The sequence below is a fragment of the Mandrillus leucophaeus genome, unplaced genomic scaffold (assembly GCF_000951045.1).
Source record: "Mandrillus leucophaeus isolate KB7577 unplaced genomic scaffold, Mleu.le_1.0 Scaffold146, whole genome shotgun sequence".
In the NCBI taxonomy this organism is placed as follows: domain Eukaryota; kingdom Metazoa; phylum Chordata; class Mammalia; order Primates; family Cercopithecidae; genus Mandrillus; species Mandrillus leucophaeus.
The window spans coordinates 290,229-309,501 of NW_012101432.1; the positions used below are offsets into that span (position 1 = coordinate 290,229).

Sequence of the window (19,273 nt, forward strand, 5' to 3'; positions counted from 1 at the left end):
AGTAGAGACGGGGTTTCACCATGTTGGCCAGGCTGGTCTTGGACTCCTGACCTCAGGTGATCTGCGCACCTCGGCCTCCCAAAGTGCTTGAATTACAGGCGTGAGCCACCATACCCAGTCACGTTCTACTTCTTGATGCTGATATTGTTTATGAGCATATTTACTTTATGAAAATTAATTACATTTAATTTGGGCTTTTTCTCTCTGTATAGAATTCATTTTCTGCTTGCTATCCTGTAAGAATCTCTGGAAGCAGTAATAGTGCACACAAGGAAAGCCTCTATAAAAGATGTAACTGACAGACCTTTATTTCCCATTGTGACTGATGAATATAAAACTGTCTTATATTTGCATAATGCTGTACAATATTTACATACTTTTCAGGACTCCTCAACAGCTGCATGAAGGAGGTCAGGTATTATCTTAGTGACATCTATTCTTCTGGCATAATGATTAATAGTGCCCCTATTTACTCTCAAGTATCCTGATATAATGATGAATCATATGGTTACCACTTTACAGATAAGGATACAAGAGCCCGAGGTTAAATGACTTGCCCAGTATTACTCATTAGTAGGTGTTACACCCAGGACTCAAAGCCAGATTTTGACTACTTCAGGGTACTCAGAAACAGAACTGGACACACTGAATGAAGCCTTTCACTCTGCCCTGATCCTTGGGGCTCTGGATCCCCACACCCCAAACCCCAGCCCTCTGGTCCTGTGCTGAGTGTTACCGTGATGTGAAAGAGGATTGCCTTCCACCCTCCGCACTGTGACTCTGGTTTCACGTCCAGCTCTTAAGACTGTCCCCTGGGTCTCAACCCTGCCTTCTCAACTCCTTGGCTTTCAAGGGCCTAGACTTCTGAGATGACCCACTGTCTGTGCCACTGTGCATTCTTTATTAGTCCCAACCCTCAGCCCAAATGTACACTCGAATATCTGCCACAGTGCAACTTGTAGAATCTTGAGAAATAAAATTTTCCAGTCTCCATAAGGAGATGTGAGGGATCTGATGAACAAGACGTTGTACCTGAGATATAATGCATACTGTAAAATGCATACATCAAAAAATTTTACAGTGCACATGGAAAAGACATTAACAACTATAAACCAAAAGGACAATGTTGGGTGTGGTAATGTGGTAGGTAGAAGAAGTTTTTTTCCTTATATTATTATTTTTGTAATACCACTTTTATAATAAACATAAATCAACTTGAAGCAGTGTTTACAAATGTCATTTCTTACTTGATATGAACAAGTTTACTTTTAAACCTTATCTGAGAGTCTTCTATAAGTGATCTTAAATGTTCTATGAAGACCACAGTATTGCTTGCCTTTTCACTTTTAACTCAATTCCTTTCTCAGAGCAGCATACAATCATTTAAATATAGGCACCTCATCAAAGCAGAAGTTATCTGTATTTGCCTTTCAAAATTATCCTAAACCAGGAGCAGTGGTTCATGCCTATAAAACCAGTGTTCTCGGAGGCTGAGGTGGGAGAATCACTTGAGCCCGGGAGTTCCAGACCAGCCTGGGCAACATAGGGAAACCCTAGTCTCTACCAATATTAATAATAATAATAATAATACTTCTTAAGGGGATTATAGTTGATAGATTATTGTCAGTTTTCTTAAGTTTTTTTTAATTCAAAAGAAGCACCTACTTCAAAATCTTAAATGTGGTACAAAAACGATTTCAAAACTGAAACTCTTTAATGTGTTTTTTTCTTTTTTAATAGCCCCCAACAATGGTAATCAAGACATGTCAGCCTGGTTCAATCTATTTGCAGACCTGGATCCACTTTCAAACCCAGATGCTATTGGACACTCAGATGATGAACTCCTTAATGCTTGACTGAAGTTATAATGTCACTTCAGTGGCCTTGAGACATCAATTTTGCAACACATTTCCTTTGTGGAAAGGAGTTTATATTGTAACCCACACACAAAAGCATGGTGTTTGTGAATATAACACCTGTCAGCCAACTTTAGACAGATGGTAAAGACCACATTTGAATAGGTTAAGTACATCTTTCATATCTTGGATTTGCAACTGTTGGTACTATGTGGAAAATATTAGAAACTTCTATGTGGAAAATATTAGAAAACTATGGAGTCTGCAATATTTAGATACTGAAACTTATGTCAAAATAACGGCTAGGAGTAATTCTGTCAATATGGAGTTGAGCTTATTTCTTTGGAAACCCTTTTAAGTTGCCTTGCTGGCTGTGAGAATTTTATATGTGGATAAAAAAAGATAGCATGTAAATTGGATTGTGGTTTGGGGTCAGTTTTTAAATAAAATAGTAACAAGGAGGATTTTCTGTTTTCGAAAACAGCATTAGAACCAGACCAGCTTTGTTTTGGGTTAGAGAGAGAGAATAAGATTTGAGAGCTTAGTTTGCTTTAATGAAATCACAGAGAAACTTGATACTTGTTTTTCTTCATTTGGAGGCTAAAATGTAATGTTTTTTCATTCATACAAAATAATGGACACTCCCTAATTCCATTATTAAATCTTGAAGGGGAAATAGCAGGATAATTAATTTGCTAAGCCCATTCTCTGTAGAAACAGAAAATCTTCCCATCTCCTAAACCTCAGAATGCACAGTAATACTTAAGGCTTGTACAAGTGTCTTCAGACCCACTTTTTCATACATTTGCGATATGGTATTATGCAGTATTTATATTATTCCTGAAAATAAAATGAGGGGGAGAATATTCCCTAAGCAACTGGCAATAGTATTCCTGATATACCTAGAAATTTCTATCTGAATGAGGAGACACTTATGAACACCTTATCCTTACATATATTTGCATACTTACCCCATATTTTGTGACATAATTTAACCCAGAATACTTTCTGGCAGACATACAGAAAGCTCTGTGTGATCAGTAAGGGAGTGTCTCATTTTTCTACTTCCCTCTTTTTGTGGGTGACATCATCTGAGGCTCTATTTGATTACTAAGCAAAATCTGTTACCCCTACAGGGTTTAGAACCTAAGTATTAGAGAGGAAGGCTATTTAATGGAAGTTAGTGTAAGCTGATAAAAACATAGCTACTGTACATGCACATCAATCACTCAATTTCCTGTCCTTTTTTCTTGCCCACCCTTTAATTCTGAAGCAATTTCCCAAGTGTTTTGCATCCACTCCATTGCATTTCCGTAAGAAGACATTTTGAATAAGTTATTCACAGTAGTTTCCATGTGCTCTTAGTTCTATTCTAAACAGGCTTATTTAGAAGAGGATTGCTTGTAATGTTTGTCATGGTTCATAGAAAACCTTGGACCAGAGTAGGTAAAATGCAGTCCACGTCCCATCCATAGCCATCTATAATAGTAACTGCCCACAAGCTCTCCGGAAAACTACTACAATGGCCAAGTACAGTATAGGCTGGAAAGACCTTATTAGAAACACTGACTCAGAAAAAAGGTATGAAATCTTTCCATAAAATCTTTTCACAATATTACTCCTATTTCTTTAGATTTTAATGAGCCATTACTTATCTCTTCAGAAGCATTTTTTAAGTCTTCCTTTATACTCAGTGAAATTTCTCAGAATGCAATACCGTCATTGTTCTGCCAAGTTCCAATCACCAAGATCATGATTATGAATCCCAATCTGAATTCTGTACCCATGGTGACTCTGGTGCTCTCAACTTTTGAGTGCCTCAAAAAATGCTAAATCTTTGTCCGAGCATGGTGGCTCATGCCTGTAATCCCAGCACTTTGGGAGGCCAATGCAGGTGGAACATTTGAGGTCATGAGTTCGAGACCCAGCCTAGCCAACATGGTGAAACCCTGTCTCTACTAAAATTACAAAAATTAGCCAGGTGTGGTGGTGCATGCCTGTAATCCCAGCTACTTGGGAGAAGAATTGCTTGAACCCAGGAGGCGGAGGTTGCAGTGAGCCGAGATTGCACCACTGCACTCCAGCCTGGGTGACAGAGCGAGACTCCGTCTCAAAAAAAAAAAAAAAGCTAACTTTATGTCTTGAGAGTTTGTACCATTTTTCTTTGTAGTGGTCACCTTGCTAATGCATTAGTTCTGAGATATTTATCTCCCTCACGTGTGTGCAGGGAAGTCCCTGTTATCTGATACAGATACTTTAACAAGCAGACAAAGCAGAAGTCCAAAGCCCATACTAGGAACACCCTAAATTTTCCAAAAGCAAAGGTTCTCCCGAAATGGAGACATACCAGGGACTGTTATTATTCAGTTACTAGTTTCTATAACATTTCTTCTTTCAACAGAGTATATGTTTCCCTTTTAACCCAGAGCAACATTAACTTCCTTAGCAAGTCCAGTTCTAACTTCCAACAAGTCCAACCACTATTTTTGAAGAGCATATCAATAACTTTATTAAGATGAAGGCAACCACATTTGTATTTTCTCAAGATTAGTTATTTGAAGCTCAGCAGTTTTTGTGGTCAGAAAGAAATTTTGCTCTATTAAACCAATATTGCTAATATAAAAAACCACCACACTGAAGAAAGGAGGGAAAGGATGGGAAAGCACAGAACAGAGAATGACTGGTTGCTTTTTGTCTCGATCTAGATAATCCATTCAATAAGAAGTAAATTAATTATCCTTAACCAATGGTAGGCTGAGACCAACCCTCAAAATAGGTATTTTGTTATGTTAAATGGGGAGAAATATCTATACTTTATTTTATACTGGATAAGAATATGTTTAAGTCTAAAGACGAGCTAAACTTTGCCTAGCGTGTCTACAACCATTTTTTAGGAGAGGCAGGAATATCAGGGCATAATAAGATCAGATTGGTGTAATTTTGTATGTTTTTGAAATCCTTCATTAATTGTAGAACCTTGATAGGATTAGAAACAAACTGTATTTCAACAAACAGGTTTCAGTATTTGCACATTGAAAAAGTGTTTTGTATTTCAACTATAAATATTTCGCATATCTGTATAGACCATCTAGAAATGTAGAGGTCTTACAGCATTAGAACGAAGGAAGTTTAAACGTGCTCCGTCTATTTTTCTGAGCCTCTTTTAATAAAGATTGCAAGATGGCATAAAACAAAAGTGTTTCCTGAAGTGTTTAATAAAATTATCGTTTTCCTATTCAAAAACTTGGGTTTTACCTCAAGATCATAGTATTAGGAAAGTACATTGAGTTGATATGGACATGGGAGAATGAAAATAAAACCAGGGCAATTAATATCCTTGTGAGGCCAGGCACGGTGGCTCATGCCTATGTAATCCCAGCACTTTGCGAGGCCAATCCAGGCAGATCACTTGAAGTCAGGAGTTTGAGACCACCCTAGTCAACATGGTGAAACCCTGTCTCTATTAAAAATATAAAAATTAGCCAGGCATGGTGGCAGATGCCTGTAATCCCAGCTACTTGGGAGGCTGAGGCAGGAGAATCGCGTGAACCCGGGAGGCGGAGGTTGCAGTGAGCGGATATCGGGCCATGCAGTCCAGCCTGGGTTACAGAGTGAGACCCTGTCTCAACAAAAAAAAAGAAAATCCTTGTGAGATGAATTCCTTCTGATTTATATCATATAGAAAGGGACCATGTAAGATATAGGAAATAATATAATGTACGTTATTTGTGTAAATAGTTTCAGTAACAAAAACTATCAAATATCAAAAATCTGAGCCTAGACACAAACAATTAAATATAAGCCATAGTATGTAACCTGACTTATTGAAGACAAGAATAAAAAGAACAGAGCCAGAATTATTTTTGTCTTCCATAGCATTGGCAGGGCCCTGCATTTCTCTACCTTAAGCAATGAAGCAGTCCCAGAATTTTGGAATATAGAAATTAGGAAGGAAAAACGAACTTTTAAAATATGAATTCAGTAGAACTGAAAGTAATGCATTTCATGCAACAGTAAAGTGTTTAAACATGGCAAAGAAAACTACGGGACAAGATGAGAAGAAAAATGGTTGGTCAGGATGGGTCACATCCAGAAGACCAACATAAACTATTTTCCATCTTTTTCTGTACTGTTTAAAAGACTACTTAAGAGTTCAAAACAAACTATCCTTGGCATTTAAAGTCAAGACATGATTCCTCACTCAGTGGTGTAAATCAACCACTCATTGGCCAAAGAGTAAATACAAAAAGGAGATGAAGTTCTGACTGGTGTCGTGGGTGAGATTTTACAGTGTATGTTTTTACATTTGTAGTGTAGGTTTTAAACTTCCGGTTTTCTTGCTGCCTCAGCATCTCCACAAACAGGCTGTGAGCACCTGGCCCAGTGTGATATGGGCGGCCCCCCCCCGAAGTTTCCCTTGCTACCTTGCCCATGACCTAGTAACATTTAAACGCACCAGTGAAGTTCTCACTTTTTCTCGTGTGCTTCTCCCTGACCCAAAGGCTCCTGCCCATGTCTTAGGCCTCTCCGCTCCCCACCTGCTTGGCTGAGCCCCCTCCCATGTGACCCCCTCTCAGCATGCAGTGACTGTCTCTCTAGGACCTGTGAGTGTATTACAACATTTTTTTCTGTGTCTCTCCTGTGATATCTCTTGTGGCTAAACCTCACTGACCATAACCTAAAAAAACATGAAAGAAAAAGTTGTTTCTTTTTTCTCATTTTAAAGTAATATCTTCTAGAAGAAAAAAATCAGCCATAGCACTACCATCTAGGAATAACCACTACTAACATATTTTTGGTTATTTTTTTTGTAGTGCCTTCAAGCACACATTTGAATTGTGATCCAGATGATTTTACTGTCCTCTCTCTCTTAAATGGGCATACCAAGTCACAGAGATTTAAAAACCAATTACAGGCCGAGTGCGGTGGCTCACACCTGTAATCCCAGCACTCCAGGAGGCTGAGGCAGGTAGATCACCTGAGGTTGAGAGTTCGAGACCAGCCTGGCCAGCATGTTGCAACCCTGTCTCTACTAAAAATACAAAATACAAAAATTAGCCAGGCGTGGTGGCAGGTGCCTGTAATCTCAGCTACTGGGGAGGCTGAGGCAGGAGAATTGCTTGAACCCAGGAGGTGGAGCTTGCAGTGAGCCGAGATTACCTACCGCACTCCAGCCTGGGCAACAGAGCGAAACTCCGTCTCAAAACAAAACAAAAACAAAAACAAAAAAACCCAACTATGTAAGTCTTTCCCTCAAAAAAGCCAGGTGAATTTAAAAATCCACCAGAAATGTGACTGTAACAGTTTTTGCCTCTCTAAAAGATATGCTCCCCAAATTAAAGAATATTTCTTTTTATTTTTTGCAGCTATAGCAACATTAAAAACCAAAGAGTTTGAGAATGTCTGTCACCAATGTGCTTGATCATTCTTTTGGCCCTCTGAACTACGCTGCCAGCAGCTGTAGCAATGAAGAGGATCACAAAGAACAAGGCAGTGTGGCCCAATGTCACATAATCTGCAGTGACTCCAACATCTTTATTTTATCAGTGTCACTGGTGCAAGCAAAATAGCAGTAAGACTTTGTGATTAACTCTGAATTCCAGAGTCGGACTTGGTTCAAAGCCAGTCTCTGAAATTTCCCAGATGTGTGACCATGGAAAAGTTAACCTAATTCCAATTTTGTTATCTGTATGATAGTAAAAATAGCAGTACCCAGCTTCAAAGGGTTATTATAAAGATTAGGGTAAAAGTAATATGTGAAGTGTCTGATATTTGGTAAGCTATCAATAGGCATTATCAATTTTTATTACAATTTCAGTTTATCTTTGACAATTTTAAACTTTACAGGCTAAAATGAATTTTATGAGAACACTTTCCATGACCAAAAACCACTGACTCCCCCATGGAATGAATAAACTTACCCAATATGAAGGCAGATAATGTCTGCTTACAGTTTCATGTCTTCATATTTTCTAAGTGATAGCACTACTGTCAGCATTTCCTTAATCACACAAATAAATCAGGTTCACAAAGGTGACTTCTTGGCCCAAGATCCCATGAACATTAAGTATCAGAGCCAGAACTAGCACCCAAATTGTGGCCCTAAATCTAGGACTTTCTCTATTTCTCCTCTCAATTATCCCAACAATCTAAAAAATAGTTACTTAAGATATAGAATTGAGACAAATGGTTATACTCCTGGTTTTTAACTATCAGAGCCTCCAAGACAGTCTTCTATAAAACAATGATTCAGCAGGACTAATCCACACTACTGCATAAAATCAAAGTTAGAATATTGGAGATAAATTCTCAATTTGAGGATGATGCAAAATGATGAAAGAGAATTATTCTGGTTTTTGGTTTGTTTTTATAAAACCTAGACATTTTGGAGCTACGTATTAAAGGGAAGTAGAAACAATGTCTTGAAGACTCCAGTCTCATTTCTGCATTAAGATACCAGACGAACCTAAAAGCTGTAGATACAGCAATATTCTTCATATTGTTTTAATACAACCTTCAGTAAGAAATACTTTTTATACTTTGTATATGTATACATATACATATGTATATACATCTAACAAAAGTTTTACACATGAAAAATATTCTCCTTATGTACGAATATACTTATGTTTTCTGTTCTGTTTCTTGTTTTAAAAGTTGGTTGAACCCATTTAATTCATTTCAAGACCCAAACAGTTGGGAAAACACTGAATCAAAGAGCTACAAAGGCTATTGGCATTATCATACTAAGATATATTTTAAAAGCACACCTAATCTTAGCAAAGGAAAAAAACCAGTATCTGTTACACATTAGCAGGGAAAGCACTACGAAGAAGAGACTACAAGGACTGTATTTCACATATTTGCTCTCCTCAACCTCTTTAAAGGCGGGGGTGGGGGAACACTGAGAAAGAAAGGGAGAAAACTTTACGTGCCAATTTTAGAATTCTCTTTGCATTTGATACTATGTTAAATTACTGTGTAAATATATTAGCTATCCTCAAACTCTGGTTAACTTTTTTGCTCAGAAATAATATTTCCAAAATGTTAACAGGTTAGGCACAATGGCTCACACCTATAATCCCAGCACTTTGGGAGACAGAGGTGGATCACTTGAGGCCAGGAGTTCGAGACCAGCCTAAGCAATGTGGCAAGACCTTGTCTCTATGAAAAAAAAAATTAAATAATTTTATATAAAAATTAGTCAGGCATGGTGGCACATACCTGTGGTCCCAACCACTTGGGAGGCAGAGGCGGCAGGATCCCTTGAGCCCAGCACTTTGGGAGGCAGAGATGGGAGGATCACTTGAGGTCAGGAGTTTGAGACCCGCCTAGGCAATGTGACAAGACCTTGTCTCTATGAAAATAAATAAATAAAATAAATTTATATAAAAATTAGCCAGGCATGGTGGCAAAATTACTGTGACGTATGTCACTTAAAATGTGTCCCTACTTTCTAAGTTATTACAATGTAGCCTTCTGACCAGCTCTGTTGTGTGGATACAGACAAAACCCCCAAAACTCAACAACTGTCCCCTGAAACTGAACGACTGTCTTGCATATATAAGACACTGTCACAAAGAAAGAATATGGCTGAATTACCAAGAATTAACAAAACAAAAAAACTCCTCTTTATGTACTTTATATTGAATTTAGGTAACTGCCCCAGCTAAGTTACCTCTAACAAAACTGTGAAGCAGTGAATTCCTCACACATGGGTATCTCTCTGTGCTGCTTAGATGTCAATGTGTGCCTAGCACTTACCCCAAAGAGCAGGTACCTTCAGTTCTAGGGCAAGTGAGGGGTAGCAAGGAACCTGCTGCTGAACACAAACACATTTTTCTATTAGTTTGAGAAAAACAATGTACCACTTAAAAGCTAAATAACCAGTCCAAAAAGAAATGTAATTGAATTTGGACAATATTCATAAAAATTCACAGAAAAAAACTCAAGAAGAACAGACTTTATTTTTAACAAAAAAGTTCTATTTTCTTGTGAGGCAGCAACAAGTGTTCAGGTACAGGGAATACATAAGTACAGCGTAACAATACCGATTACCATTGGAAATGCTGTTTTTTGAAAGAATTGTTAGACTAACAAAATGTTTTAAATCGTGTTTTAGAAAGAGTTACACAGCTTCCACAGAGACAAAAAATGGAGGGTTAAAAAAATTCTATTCTTCAACAAGACTGTATAAACAAAATGCTGTTCAGGGCTGCTCTGCTGATCAATTTGGTCAGAGTATAACTTAAACCTTAAAGTGCGGAGTTAAGCATTCTTAGCTTTATTTTGCAAATTCAGCACTTCCACTCATCTGGTTTTGAGACATCAAAATTCCAAGCACTAAGGAATAAATCTTAAGTTTACAATAGTAAAGTCAATGCAGTACTGGCAAATTTTCTTTTATTTTCCTTCACAAAAGAAAATCTTTATAACCCAGTCCTAGTCGTGGACATAGTGAAAGCTATAAATTCTGCCTTTTTTTACACTTTCTTTCAGTGAAAGCCAACCACTGAAAGTGGAGAAAAAGGACTTTCATGTTATGAAATATTCCACAGTTAGCAAGAGCACCTTCTAAAAGACTGATTTGGACTGTGGTCATAAGTATGAAGTATAAGAAATATAAAACAAATTGAATAATCTAGTTGAAAAATAATCTTGACATCCATGCTCACCACGTGTAACCAAAGAGGCAAAACCGGTATTTTTAAAACACAGTTGCTTACAAAAGCCATGACAAGTAATAGACTCAGTCATGATCAGAAACAGTAAATTTATATAATTTTTATCATCACAAAGAAGAAATTGTTTAAAGATTAAAAAAAAACTAAGATTGACAAAGTGAATAACCAAATAGCTCCTTTCTCTGAAAGACACATGCTACCCATTTCTTTTAATGCAATGGAAGTAAATTTTTATAAAATTAAAAAATTTTAAATTATATTCCCATTGAAGCTATTCTATTTACCTTCTGTACAGTTTTCTACAGAATAACAATAATTATGGAGTGTAATTTTAGAAACCAACATTATGCATTCTATTGAGTGTGTCACATTTCACTGGAAAGCTGAAGACCCATTAAAAAAAAAAATCAACCACCAGGGAACTAAGGGTTAAATAAAACAGCTGAATAAACCTATGGTTAATGTTTTTTCAAGACTGTGATAAAGCTTACATGCTTAAAAATTAGCCCTTTGGCACTGGCAGTTAGAGTTGTTTTGTACCTTGTACCTTTTTTTCAAATCTCAAGCTCTATTTCTCCCAAACCCCAGGGATCTGTCTGGTTGCCATACAGTTCATTTACCTGCAAATTCACATTCTCCTTACAACCAAACATTAGACTAGAAGTTCTATTTATAAGACTGTAAATAATTGTGAAACTTGTTCTTCCATTCCAATTTTAAGTTACTTTAGATTAAGGATATATGAAACTCCACAGAAAGATATGAATTAGACAAATATGCACAACAGAGCAAAAGAGAAAACCTCTACAGCGTGGCATTCTAGTTCTAAAATGCCATTGTGACTAGCAAGGATGGAGATGGAAGAGGAACAGAAGTGCAAGGCCAGGAACACAGATTTAACAGAATTCAAGTCATCAAAAAACCAAGGTTTCTTTTTAAATAAATTGTTTTTAACTTCCTCTACCCCCATTCTGATTTCAGTTGTACCTTTTCTTCTGAACTTCTGATACAGCAGATACTCACTGGTGATACAGTCAAGTTATAATGCATAACAAAGAAGGCAAAATATCAAGGGTCTCAGTGAGAAAGTGTGGACCCCAAATAACTGAGCTTTTAATGACTGAGAAGCCATAACATACTAGTTCCAAATAAATTAGTTTTGGATTGAGAAACTACCAAAGTTCATCAATCCTACCATCTAAAACTTGACAGATTTATTCAAATGTTTGAATTTATCTGATTTACCTCAATACATCTCGATTTTAAACTCAACAGGGCTTATTTTAAATTACTTAGATGTTTTAAAGGTACATGAGTATAAGAAGTCCTTTCCGAAGATTTATTGCTACCACTAGGTTTTCCTTGATAGAATATGTCTGGGTAAGCTGACATATTAACCTTCTAAACTGTATCCTTTTTATAAGGATTTAAAAACTTTTTCTGCCTATAATATGTATAGGAACAGTAAATTATTGCATTATAAAGTAGTATATGAAGATATGAAAAGGATGCTTTTATTCAGTACTGTTTACTGAAACTCACTTTTAAAAAGAGCTGTTCCTGGCCAGTGCAGTGGCTCACACCTGTAATCCCAACACTTTGGGAGGCCGAGACGAGCAGATCACCTGAGGCCGGGAGTTCGAGACCAGCCTGACCAACATGGTGAAACTCCATCTCTACTAAAAATACAAAATTAGCTGGGTGTGGTGGCACATGCCTGTAATCCCAGCTACTTGGGAGGCTAAGGCAAGAGAATCGCTTGAACCCAGGAGACAGAGATTGCAGTGAACCGAGATCGCGCCATTGCACTCCAGCCTGGGCAACAAAAGTGAAACCCAACCCAAAAAAAAAAAAAAAAAAAAAAAAAAAGCTGCTCCTTAATCTCACTACCATATATCCAGAAATCAAATACTGATACCATGTGATACTGGTAGTGATTTATATTAGGATGAGTCCAAATCAAAAACTGTATGGAGTTTTCAAAGGCGCTTACCATTCATACTCAAGTTCTTGTCTATTTTCCCCACTATGTGGATTGTTAGGGGGTAAATTAGCAAAATCTGTAGGCAACAAATCTCAGGGCCAACCACCACCACAAAGAAAATGTCAGTCACAGGATTCTGCGGCTACAGTTCGGATCACTATCCACCGGATTACACTCCTGGCAAACTACTAGCCCGACCAAATCCACAAGACAACAACATCACAAGGGCAAAGGAGGAAATCCATGCACAGCCATTTCAGGATCTCTTTGGGGCTATGATACAGTGATGATTAAAGGTAGAATGACACCTGTGGTGAAGAAAGGAGAGCGTGTGATATTATATATATATCACAGAAAACCAAAGGGGCTCCTTACTCTTAGCTATCAATCAACACTGGATAGTTTCCTTTCGGCTCACTGACTTTTAAATCAAGTTCCAATATGGGTGAAAACATATTAAAGCACTTGTCTTCGGACTACAATTTTTCTGACCACATGGTGAAATGTGTACAGGAGTAGTGAAGAAACAGCAGTTATACAAATATTTCACCCAAAGCACAAACTTTTGACATCAAAAAACATAAATCACATAATGTACGAATATTGCTTTTTATCTCTTTTTATATATACTTGTTCAATGCATTTACCTATCAATCCTTGTTTGGGAGAAGAACATAGTCATGAGATTAAGATTGCTGGGAAAACGTCAACAATCCCTTTGGTCCCAAAGCTGAAAACAGCTGAGAAAAGCACACATCTAGAAAGGGAACAAGAAACAGAGGCCACCAAAGAAACTTTTGAACATCCTGTTTGCTACGTTTCAGAAAATGTAACATTGGTATATTATAAAATAGTCATTTTCATAGAAAAGATGGTTCTTGCAGCATCAGTCACATCTCCCTTTAGGAATCATGTTGGCAAGGATCAGGGGTGTGTGTGTGTGTGTGTGTTTTAAAGAAGTCTAATTCGAAAACAAAAACGTGATACTGTCTCTCCAAAGGTAAAGAATGAGACCTTTCTTGTTGCAATCAGTGCTTTGATAAAAACCAGGCTAAGCACTGAGGGTTGGCGTTCACAAGTCAGGCAGAGCCATCATGGGGGATCCTTTCTTCCAGAAGCCTCACCGTCACATGTCACTGGAGAGCTGGAGCAAACCACAGCTGGCCAGAAGTGCACGATGCCATCAGAGTCCAGTGATCTGAGGAGGTTTCCAATTTCCCAGAACAACAGCCACTTTGCACTGTGACCTATCCTTCAGCTTCCTCAATTGGTTCTGGTGGTGGGAGTAGAGAAGCTGATGGCATGACTGTACTTGTTCCTCGAGAGACTCGGTCTTGCTCTGTGTTTGTAGACAGGGAGGCCACAGCAATAGGCTGCAGCAGAGTGGTTGCCATGCCAGTGGTGACTGTCAGGCTGTGGCCAGAGCCCTTGAGTGTAAGATCTGGGGTGGGAAGGAGTGGCTTGAGGATGCTGACGAGGCAGAAAGCAGATCCACTTTTAGGAATGAAATTCACCTTGTTTTTGTCAGGACAATAAAAGGCTGGGATTTCATGAAGCTGTTTTGGCCTAGACACAGAACAGACAACCCAATGCTTTTAAGTCACAGAACTTTAAAAAAAAAAAAAAAAAAAAAAAAAACAACTTGGAAACAAGCTCTTTTATTTTTAAAAAACAGTTAACTTACAGCACAGAAAAGGAATTTAAAACTCAAGCTCTGTCAAAAGCTTCAAACACCAAGGACCAAAGTGCTATCTGACACAGGATTCAACATATGTATCTTAGAATGCAAGAAGTCCCCATCATCAATGCTGCTTTCAGTTCCCTCGATAGCCCCGTTACCATGCAGGCGGCTCAGCCCCATGAGCACTGCATGTAATGAAGAGCTAAGACAGTCAAGGGAATAATGCATTTCCTATAGCAAAAGAAAATCTAGATGTTTAAAGACATGTATGCCTTTATGTATGGTATATTCCACGGCCATGATTTTTCCCAAGGTCTACAGTATACTGGAAGGAGGCAGTAAGGAAATCAAAGATATACAATGTCCATCTTTTGCTAAGTTCCACCATTGCATGACTAAAACTATGGCAGGCATGGCTTTTCTCTTCAAGTGCTTGTAAAAATCTCTTTGATGGAAACAATTCTTTGAATTAACCATGATAGTTTTCTGAGCAATATAATGTAAATGTGAAATCAAAATAAAAACTCCTTTGCTTTGAAAGTTTAATTATTAAAGTGTTTTCTGAGCAATATAATATAAATGTGAAATCAAAATAAAAACTCCTTTGCTTTGAAAGTTTTTTATTAAAGCCAAATTCTTCCCTTTTCCTAGGTCCTCCTGAAAACCCAAATTGTTGAAAAAGATATTGGTATTAATGGTATTTCATGAAAATTAAAAGTATAAAAAAACTACATTGTTAAAGTAACACGGAAATGCCAAAAAACTAAGGTGGGAGAACCTAAATAAATCAAGACTTAGGTTGATTCTCATCTCTTCCAATGACATTAAAAATCTAAATCAGTCAGCCGTGTTGGTTCACTAATTCTACAACTTTGGGAGTCTGAGCGGGGAGGCTTACTTGAACCCAGGAGTTCCAGACCAGCCTGGGCAACATAGTGAGACCTCGTCTTTATAAAAACCTTTAAAAACAATAGTGTGGTGGCATGCACCTGTAGCCCCAGCTACTTGGGAGGCTGAGATGGGAGGATAGCTTGACCCTGGGAGGTGGAGGTTGTAGTGAGCCATAATTGGGCCACTGCACTACAGCCTGGGCAGCAGAGCAAGACCCTGTCTCAAAAAAACAAAAACAAAAACAAAAACAAAAACAAAAAAAAAAAATCTAAATCTTCAATAAAAATGCAAGTGTGCACTAAATTCTGAGGATACAAAGTTGAAACAATCCACAAGGAGGAGATGGACTAAATTTATAGTTCTTGTGGAGTGAGGAGTGATGGGGACAGAGCTGTGTTTCAACATAACTAGCTTCCTTTATAATCTTGGGTATATGATGCATTTAAAACATTATTCAGAGAAGGGATCCACAAGCTTTACCAGACAGACTACCAAAGTTGTCCACAGCACAGAAGAGGTTAAGACCTCCACAAGAGAATCTAACAGGCATGATAACAAAGGTTTATTAAAAAGTTTAGAAGTAGCACAAGGGGGTGGATAACCTGTGGCCTGTAGGAAGAGGGAGGGTTTGGTAGCAACCCCCCGAGCTGGGTTTTGAAGAATGAGTAAACAGCAGATGGGGAGTGGACACCAAAAAGATGTGTGTTCCAAGTAGACAATGATTAGGTGGGCAGATTTTATTAACAGTGAACACTATGGAGAGCTTTGGCAAACATAACAATTCAGAACAAAGAAAAATACATCATGTAAGTTATGTTCAACTTGGGCACTATTCTTTGCTGAACAGTTGAGTACTTTTAGTGCCACAAGTATATCTGGGTATATTACTGATAGGAACAACACACACCCTTCTATTTTTACTGTCTGAGAGCATGATTTTCAATACACTGAACGTGAGCAAGGTGAGGTTATGTTTCCATAATGAAATAATGCCTAAATTTTCCTTTGAGGACAGAATTACCAAAGTTAACTTTCATTCTTGTAAAATGAAAAATTTCTTGTAGAAAATGAAAAGGCAAGTTGATTTTAACACTTCCATCCAAATGAGGCCTAAAAATTTTCATTAACTTATTTGTTTGAGGTTATCTTCTTAAAAATGACTTAAGATGGCCAGGCACGGTGGCTCATGCCTGTAATCCCAGCACCTTGGGAGGTCAAGGTGGGAAGATAATGAGGTCAGGAGATCGAGACCATCCTGGCTAACACAGTGAAACCCCGTCTCTACTAAAAATATAAAAAACTAGCCGGGCGAGGTGACGGGCGCCTGTAGTCCCAGCTACTCGGGAGGCTGAGGCAGGAGAATGGTGTGAACCCAGGAGGCGGAGCTTGCAGGGAGCAGAGATCGCACCACCGCACTCCAGCCTGGGCAACAGAGAGAGACTCTGTCTCATAAAAAAAAAAAAAAAAAAAAACTTAAGACTTGTGGCTGCTAATAGGTCTCTGGGATGAAACTTGACATTTCTGAAGTATAAGCTTCCTGATTTAGATAAAGTTTTTGATCTGGAATTGTTTTTTTAATGACAGGAATCTAAAAAACCATTTAACTTCCTTGCAGATTTCATGAAAACAGACTTACGATATACCTCACACAAAATAATGTAAACAGTAATAATTTGTCTAACTGATCAGATCAGGAAACAGAACATTAACACCAATATAACATAAAGCACCAAAAAAACTCTCCTTGTGCCTTCTTCCTGTCATTACCCCAACCCACCAAGAAGAATCACTTTCCTAACCTCTGCGGCTTCTAAGAGTGCATTATCCAAGAAAAACATGACCCACCACAGGATATGTGACCTACACGTATGCTAGTTGAAGCTGCAAATACTAACGTTACTTCAAAGCATTCTTCAACTTACAAACCATACACAGAAAGAAAATAAAATCTCAAGCTATTTATACATTTTTACTTTTTCTTAAGCAGTTATTCCAAAAGGCTTGTGTCTCAAAGTAGATATAACTAAAAAATGCCTCTATATTGCAAAGAAGCCATAATGTGTAAGAATCTAAGGACTTCATTGGCTGGGATCAGGAAAGAGTATATTCAACTTCATTAAAAAGGACTAAGTACAGATGACATGGCTACGGTATGTGCTGTTATCAAAAAGATTATAGAGACAGAAGTACAAAATCTGGTTTTGTCCTTTTTGGGCCCAAATCCAACCACCTATTTTCTTTCAGGTAAACAGATACATTTCTAGAAATCAGAGATCACTCCTTACCCCATCCTGACCCCCCAGTTCAGGTCAGAGTTAGTACTTTAAAGCAAAAGTAAGACTTACTGAGAAAAGTATTCTTAAAAGAATGCCTAAAGCTGAAATATTATATCGGGACCAGCAATCCACTTTTGCTTTAATGGTAGTGTGCACAGTGGTTATTGCTCTAATTTTGACATATCTAGGACAAAAAGAGACTAATTTTTTAAAAAGACTTTGAGTAACTTCTATTGACAAAAAGTTAAAATTACTTCTTAGATATCCACTCTTAGTTACTACTGCTAATTTGTCTTTGGAACATAATTAAAATATTAATAGTGTATTTGTGTTACACAGTCTTTCTACCAGTAAAATGTATAATAAACATTACATTTAAAAAAAAATAGGTTTACCTTCTACTAACAGATCAATGTGCCATAAAACATGTAATATGACTGGGCGCGGTGGCTCATGCCACCAACCCAACAAATATTTAAAGTCATTTCTTAAAAACAATCAAAATGTTTTGGAGTCAAGCAACCAAATCTCTACATTTAGCACTTGGGCAAATCCTAAGGGCCAATGAGTAAATCTAAGAGCTCAACTCAGGCCAGACACAGTGGCTCATGCCTATAATCCCAGCACTTTAGGAGGTCAAGGAAGGTGGATCACTTGAGCCCAGGAGTTCAAGACCAGCCTGGGCACATGCCAAAACCCCATCTCTAGAAAACCTAGCTGGATGTGGTGGCGGATGCCTGTAGTCTCAGCTAATTGGGAGGCTGAGGTGAGAGGATTGCCTGGGCCCGGGGAGGTTGAGGCTGCAGTGGGCTGTTGACTGCAACACTGCACTCCAGCCTGGGTGACAGAGAACCTGTCTCAGCAGGGTTGGCGGTGGAGGGGGGCAGGCACAACTCCAAAAAAGTACATTTGGGCCAACAGATTTTTACCTAATAGAATAAGCCCATTTCTGCTTTCCAGTTCCAAAATAGTGGTAAAGAAGCACATGGTTCCACTCCCTGCCACAGAAAACCAAAAACAAACATGTATTACTGAGATTATTACTAGCAATATCCAAGAACTCAAACATGAAGAGACAGTTCCTGGGGCCACAGAGAAGTGAAAAAACTGAGAATCAGATTTCCACATGTGTGACAACCCTACCCTCATTCTGCCCAGCACAATTCATGATTTCTACACCAGAAAAAGTGAGACTGGGGTAGACAACCAGCTTCCCCACAATCCTGGGTTCCCTGACAAGACATTGTCTTAACCCATGGGAAACATGGTAAATACATGAAAGGAAAAATATCCCCGAGGAAAGGCGAAGACAAAGACGGGAGGCAGAAATGCCATCCCCAGCCCTGGAAACTCTGCTGTGGAATTCGGTGAAAGGAGATGCCACATCACAGTGGTTCGGCAGCAGCACACAGGTTCCTTCGGCAGGAACTCCGACCTAGCTTTCCCAGGCTGCTGAGAGCATTGGGACCTCCCTGCTTCAGGAGCAGCAGCCTTTAGGTTGTTTACTAGACTCATGTGGACCTCTGTTTAAGGCGCCACCCAGAGCCAAAAAGGAGGCAGCGATCTAGCAGTGAAGAATCTGTAAGCAAATATATGTAACAAAAACCAAAACAAGCCAGACAGAGAAAACTAGAATAAATAATCCTTCAATACAAAGACAAACTTAAATCCACAAGAATAAACAGGGAACCATGACCTCCTTAAATGGACAAAGCAAAGAACCAGTGACTGATGCTAATGAGACACCAATATGTGAATTTGCTAACCAATAATTCAAAATAGCAGTTTTAAGAAAACTCAGTGATCTCCAAGATAACACAGAAAAACAATTCAGAAATTTATCAAATAAATTTAACAAAGAGATTGAAATAATTTTTAAAAATCAAACAAATCTTAGAACT

General features: G+C 38.2%; 2 protein-coding genes across 2 annotated transcripts in view; one reads left to right on the forward strand and one right to left on the reverse strand.

Moving 5' to 3' along the window:
• The window catches only part of ICA1L (islet cell autoantigen 1,69kDa-like), a 99,306-nt gene extending 96,876 nt beyond the window's left edge, over positions 1–2,430 (forward strand). The window contains exon 15 of the mRNA XM_011974471.1: positions 1,741–2,430. Within this exon, the coding sequence (XP_011829861.1) occupies positions 1,741–1,856 (116 nt within the window). The 3' untranslated portion in view covers positions 1,857–2,430. The remainder of the gene's footprint in view (positions 1–1,740) is intronic.
• An 11,024-nt stretch (positions 2,431–13,454) lies between these two features.
• FAM117B (family with sequence similarity 117, member B) overlaps positions 13,455–19,273 on the reverse strand; it is an 82,383-nt gene continuing 76,564 nt past the window's right edge. Inside the window, exon 7 of the mRNA XM_011974472.1 lies at positions 13,455–14,090. Coding sequence (XP_011829862.1) covers positions 13,772–14,090 — 319 coding nt within the window. The 3' untranslated portion in view covers positions 13,455–13,771. The remainder of the gene's footprint in view (positions 14,091–19,273) is intronic.